The sequence below is a fragment of the Netta rufina genome (assembly GCF_964035555.1).
Source record: "Netta rufina genome assembly, chromosome: 3".
Lineage (NCBI taxonomy): Eukaryota > Metazoa > Chordata > Aves > Anseriformes > Anatidae > Netta > Netta rufina.
In genome coordinates this window covers 105,580,785-105,587,115 of record NC_140125.1, presented here as the reverse complement: position 1 = coordinate 105,587,115, position 6,331 = coordinate 105,580,785, and the positions used below count along the sequence as shown (strand labels likewise).

Here is a 6,331-nt window from a genome sequence, read left to right as displayed (position 1 = left end):
CTGGTTTTGTGATGTCCTTTCTGAAAGATCTTTAGCTGTAAAACTGGGACCTAAAAGGGCTTGGAGGTGTGGGTTGGGGCTCAGGCTCCCAGCAGCCGGGTGCTGAGTGCCTCGGGGTGTCCTGCAGGGGCTGCTACACCTGAAATCGATCCGAAATCATTTCACCTCTGAACTCCTGTAACCCATCCCTCGTCTGATCAGGGTTTCAGAAACTGAACTCGGTTTGTTCTGTACAGCTAAAGGGAGACGACAGCTTCCACAGGGAGCCCTGCCACTCCGTAGCCAGCCTTTATTCCAGGAAATCACTACACAGCAGCCAAGCCAGTTTAATCTTCATAAACATTTACAAATAGAGCCAATGTGCTTCTGGGCTGCCTCCAGAGACATGAAGAATAACCAGCTGCAAGCCCATTCATAACGCTGGTGCCAGGTCCTGGCCAGTGCCTCAGTTCTTAACGAAGCTAAGACGCAGGGGTAAAGAAGCTGCTGCTGGTGCCCAGCCTGAGCTCACCCCCCAAGCTATCATCTATCACTATCACAAGCCTCACCAAAGCACAGGTAACGGCTTTTACTGCTTCATTACAGCCAAACGCATGAATTATTCTTGACAAAAGAAAAAAAGAAATCTATGCTGCTGCTACATATCAGCACCTGGCTGTGACAGACCGCGTGGATCGCCCTGGAGCTGGGGCAGGCAGTCCTTAGGGCAGCCTCTTCCCTTCCTGCTGTCACAGGGCAGCTCAGAGCAGTTTTCCTCCAGCTCTTTTACAGAGTTTATCACCAGAACTTCCCAAGCCCTCAGTGCAGGATGCATGCAGCCAAACCACCCCCTGGGCTCATCTTTACCCTGACATTTGCAGCACGCTGCAGGTACTGGCTGTCCATCAGCAGAATCGCTCTGTGGGGCAGGTTGGGCTCCTCGGGCTCACTCCTGCGGCACGTCCTCACAGCAGACTGGCCTCGGGGTGCAGGTGGTCCACCTCCCGCCAGTAGGGAAGCAGGGAGGGCAGCGCAGACACTTTATTCTCCAGGCGTTTCCAAAGCTGGGCTGCCAGAAAGCTGTTCCCTTTGGCCGACAGGTGAAGCCCGTCAGACAAATAGGCAGAGAAATCCTACAGGGGAGGTTAAAAACCTCGGCATCATTCCAGCGATTCGGCATCATTCCAGCGATTTCAGTCCCAGAGCCTCCCCCCCGCCGCCGTACCTGATTTTTTTGCATCAGTGTCCACAGGTCGAGCACGTCAGTCCCGCAGTCCCCGGCTACCTGCACGCAGGCCTGGGCGTACTGCCCCGTGGTGGCATTGCGGCGGTTCAGTTTGTCACCTGCCAGGCACAAGGGAAAGGCTCAGCAATCTCCAGCAAAAAGTTCCTGACGGCAGGGGACTGCAGAACTGGAAGCAAACATCTGGTACTTAATGCAGTTTTGCTTCAAAAAAATTAAATTGAAAAGCAAAACAAAGATGTTTTATAGTCAAGGCCAGCCCTGAAACAGCAAACCACAGCATCTCCCCAGCCCGTTTATCTTTTTCTCTGCCGTGCCAATCCTGCCCAGCCTGCCATTACTCAGCAGGTACAAAGAAGGAGCATGGAAACTTCCCAAGGGGCAGCCACTGCTGTCGGTGCTATGCACAAGCAGATCAGGATGGGATTCATTAGTCGATAATATTCCACGTGCTCATCCAAGAGAAGTGTAGGACCAGCGAGCAGTCAGTGCCCATCAGCTCAAAGCACACGAACGCGCTCTGGCACCAACACAAAACTGATCGTCTGGGCTCACTGACTTGAACTCTGGGGCTAAAAAGCAGAAATTCTGCCCAGACGCATTTACCTTTGGCAAGGCACTCCTTCTCCCAAGCTGACTCCTGAAGAGGGGGCGGCGTTATCAGAATGATCCTGTCCTCAGCGATGTCGATGGACTTCAGGTACTGCACCATGCTCTTCAAGTTCGCCGCGTATTCCTCCAAAGGAACGTGCTGCTTAGGGTTCAGCTCTGTCGGGGGTGGAGGAAATGCATCAGTGATGTAAAACTGAGCTGCTTACACATTTATTACATGACGAGTAAAATGGTTTTCATACAGAATAAAAAGGTGGGCACTTCCCACTTCTGGTAAACAGTTCACCTGCTTAATTCGGGAGGTGTGGTGGGAAAATTCAGCTCCTCAACATCCAGAGCAGACAAATCAGGACCTTAAACACAGCACTTCTAATATAGATGAGGCACAGGGAAAAAGAAATCACCTTTTTTTTTGGAGATGCTTTTTCTTACAGGCTGCATCTTAGTATTAGACCACATCATCACCTCAAACTTCACCCAAAACAAAACCTAAGGTTTTTAACTCTGTTGGATGCAGAGAAAATTTTGGAAACTCCCATGGGCTTTACAGACAGTCCTTTATGTACTGATCTTACCGTTTTGATTACACTAAGCTCTGCGTGCTGCTATGCTTATCTTAAAAGAGAATCCAAGTGCTATCTTCCCTCATTTCATCAACTGCCAAGGATCCATCAGGCTGCTTTAAGGGCTGAAAAATCAGCTCGATGCCCAGCTCCTGTTTTTAGTGTTGGATATATGATTAATTCTTGAGCACCTTCAAGTTTCCTGGTATTGTTAAAACTTGGTCAGAGAGAAAGGGAAGGCAGTGCATGGTTTAAATACACAAAAAAAAAAATCGATCCACTGTAAAAATGAAAAAAAAATGACAGCTATTTCACAGAGAAGAAGCAGGAAAAGTCTGTGTAACTTTCTGTCTTTTCTACTAAACTATAAATCTGTCATAAGAGCACAGGTCACAGGAAAAAAAAATGAAAGTTACCGTACCTTTCAAAGCGCTGTCATTAGCTCCAAAGAAAATCGTGACTGCAACAGTACTCTCAGCACCAGAATTTTTGCTGATCAGTCTCGGAAGGATCACTTTAGCCCACCTGGTATTGTACCCCGAGAGTCCACGATTTACAACATCGCATTTTCTGAAACAGACACACGTATCAGAAAGAACACCTCACCCCACCAGAACGAAACTCGAGAAATTTTGACCTGTTTTGTCAGGATAACTGCCTCTGCATCTCAGCCTCAGTGAGATGTCACAGGAGTTTCTAGCAGAATCGTAACTTTATGTTTTAAAAGTGCACTCACAGGTTGCAGCTACAGTATTGAGTTATCACTTTCTGAGACTATGAAACCAGAAAAGCAACTTTGACAAAAAAAAAGATATTTTTTTTTCTTTCCACTCAAGCTTTACAGCAACCTCCAATGGGTATTTCTACCAGCATTGGGATGGACACCACCAAGAAATTCCCATGTCAATAAATAAATAAATAAATAAATGATAATAAACACACATCAAACACTACTTTGTGATGCTTTTCTTTTTGAAGTTGCTTGATGCAAAAATGACTTTTTGCATGCTGGTAAGAAGTACTTTTAAAACGTAAGCTCTTACCTGACAAGTCTCTCAGCAAGGAATGCTCCCCAGCCGTGCTCCTGGAAGGAAAACTGAACACAGGGAGCATGTCAGACTGTCACTAGAAGCAGCACTCACTCCTCAGCAGGTCAGCAGCATTTACTTTCTTATTTTCCTGTTCTTTACTAAGATTATTTCACTGTGACTTCATTCTGGGGAGCACGTCTCACAAATCCTTTCTCTACATGCTACCTCAAGCGCAGTTTGAAACCCACCTCTTTTAGTAGTGGGGAATAAAAGATCAAAATCCCCTTCCCCTTTTCCTTATTCCCACTGCTGCATCACCCATCCTGCTACAGCATTTTGCCTGCTGACAGAACTACAAAGAGAGCTACTTTAGACACAAACCTGCCTTTAAAAGGAACCACTCTCCTTCCAGAAACAATAGCCCAGCTCTGTGATCTGCTTCACCGTGCTATGGTGCAGGGCATCGAGCACAGAGCAGAGCCCCTGCACTCCCCAAAAGGGTTCCCTGAAAGGAACGGAGCCCCAAAATGGACACCAGCGTGCCCCAGCGGGTATTGCCTCAGAGGAAACCTCTGCATAACCCCAGCGTGGTCACCCCGACACCAAACGCGTCCCTGGGGGCTGCACAGGAGCAGGGCTGGGGCTGGGGGGGGGGGGGAGGGGGGGGTGCAGCAAAGGGGTGGCTGGTACAAAAAACAGGCTCTGGAAAACACCAGCGACACACCAGCAGTTTCACTTTTACCTGACGCTTCTCATATGTGGCCTTCACTGCAAAAAGGGAGTGAATCTCCTAAAACACAGCCCCCTGGAAGGTGTCCCTGGGGGTTCAGCAGGCTCGCTTCCCACCTCACGGCCTCCCTCCTGCCCCTGAGGTGACAGCGGCTGAGCCAACCCCCTCCCCCCCCCCCGCAGCTGTAGAGAGTGCTCATTTTTCCTTAAAAAACAGTAATAAATAACACCACTGCAGCACCAGGCCTTGAGGGAAGTCTGCTGGTGCAGTGGAAAACCTGAGGGGAGGCCAAGGCCGGGGCTGCCCCTCAGATAACACACAAGAGGCACAGGGATGTTCACGGGGCTCTGCAGCTCTATGAGGGAACCCCACCGGCCCCATAGCGGTGAGGAGAGCACACGGGGAGCGCCGTGGGGCCGCTACCTCAGTGATGGAGTCTCCAAAAAGGACGATGCGGGGCCAGAGCAGCAGCCGCCCGCCAACACCCGCCTCTGCCAGCGCCATGGCGGCTGCCGGACATCCGCCAACAGCAGCAGCAGGAGGAGGAGAAGGAGGAGGAGGAGGAAGAGGAGCGGCTGCTGCTAAGCTCCGCAGTCAGATCCCCTCGTGTCGAGCGGGAATTAAAAAAAATCCCCGTCACAGCCATTCAGATGCTGAGCATCCTTCCTTGGGAGGTGGTGCTGAGGGCCTCCCACCCGGGTGACAACAGTCCTAAGGCTACTCTAGTGCTGTTTGCCTGTCCTAACGAGCGCTTCCGCAGCTCTCAAAGCTCCAGCAAAATACCTTAAAATGGCAGGAAATAAAAAGGGATTGGGCCTGCAACTGAAATGGGAGTGAAGCTGGGGCCTTGAGACTCCCCCCACCTTGCACCCTCACCTGCCTGGCAAGGCTCGCTGGTCTGAAACACCGCCGAACAAAACTTTCCCCAGCACAAAATCCTGAGCAGCTGCTTCTCTTCACTTTTATTTTAACATTTTACTGCTTTCCCCTCCTTTTAAAAAGCCTTTTAAGTGATGTACATCCTCCTGCAAACCCACTAGAGGTTTCAGAGGAGACTGTGGTTGGGGGGAAAATGCACTCACTGCAGGATAACATCCGTCTGCCCCATGACAGAAGCAGCTGTGAGCATCAGTTTGAAAAAAAACAGCACAAACCAGAAAGATGAAATATGAAATGACAATTTTGGAGACCTATTCCACCGATATATTAAAAATAAACCACGTTGCATTTATCAGAAACACATTTAAAAAAACAAAAAACAAAAAACAAAAAAAAAACACATGATTTTGAAAATAAGATTTTTACCTCTGCCAAAGAGAGAATTCCTTTTTAACACAATGCTGTTATCACCTTAAAAAGGCTTCATAGTCATACTTGGCTAACAAAAGATCCACAATGCAGAGTGGAAAGCTGACACACACATACCTACTTCACTAATAGCGCTGTAAAAATTATCAGGTGTCACATTAACCAGCTAGTAGAAAAAGTATGTGTACCAGAGAAAATCTGTTCTTTCAACATGATTTGCTGTCTGACAACCACCCCAGCTAACTCAGAGTATCACATTTGTGTTTGAAATTCCCTACACCCTACAGATTCCAATAGCCTCTTTCATTTTGGTCCAGGAGCATTGTTTCACTAGTGCTGAGTTACAGGATCATCAGCAGGAGCAGATGCATGCTGACTGTCTGAGAAAGTGGCAGGACCATTTGCACTTCAGGCTGTTACTGGGTCACAAAAGCACTGACTTCTCTTGAAGCTTCTGTTGTTCATCCAGCACAGTCAATGGCAATGTTTTAAAACATGCACAGTTTTAAAACTGTAGTTAATCTCACTATGCAAACCTGGATTCCATCTGAGATGTGTTCAAGCCCCCCCTTGATTTCAAGCAAATACAAGCATGCAGGTAAAAGAGCTTCCCTGACGGGAACAAAATCGTATCAAAGTTTGATTCTGCAAACTCAAACCATCCAGTTTATCCTGCAAATATTAATCAATCTCCAAAAATGTGAAACTCTTTCTGTAATTCAACATTTAGAAGGCATGTCAGTCCACACCGGGTTAATAATTTTTTCTTATTTGTTTTATGTGCATGTAAGAAAAAAGGAGCATATGCATACTTTGCCTAATTTTATTGTGATCTATATGTACAAATATAGTTGCTGTAATGTTG

The 6,331-nt window shown here is 47.7% G+C and overlaps 1 protein-coding gene across 1 annotated transcript; it reads right to left on the bottom strand.

The window, feature by feature from the left end:
- Positions 1 to 3: 3 nt before the first annotated feature.
- Positions 4 to 4,675, bottom strand: IAH1 (isoamyl acetate hydrolyzing esterase 1 (putative)). The gene is made up of 6 exons (XM_084283541.1): positions 4,582 to 4,675; positions 3,441 to 3,493; positions 2,819 to 2,967; positions 1,829 to 1,990; positions 1,205 to 1,323; positions 4 to 1,112 (listed from the first exon to the last, which is right to left on the bottom strand). The coding sequence occupies exons 1-6, from the start codon at positions 4,660 to 4,662 to the stop codon at positions 945 to 947; spliced, it is 732 nt and encodes a 243-aa protein (XP_084139667.1). The 5' UTR covers positions 4,663 to 4,675; the 3' UTR covers positions 4 to 944.
- Between the last annotated feature and the right edge of the window lie 1,656 nt (positions 4,676 to 6,331).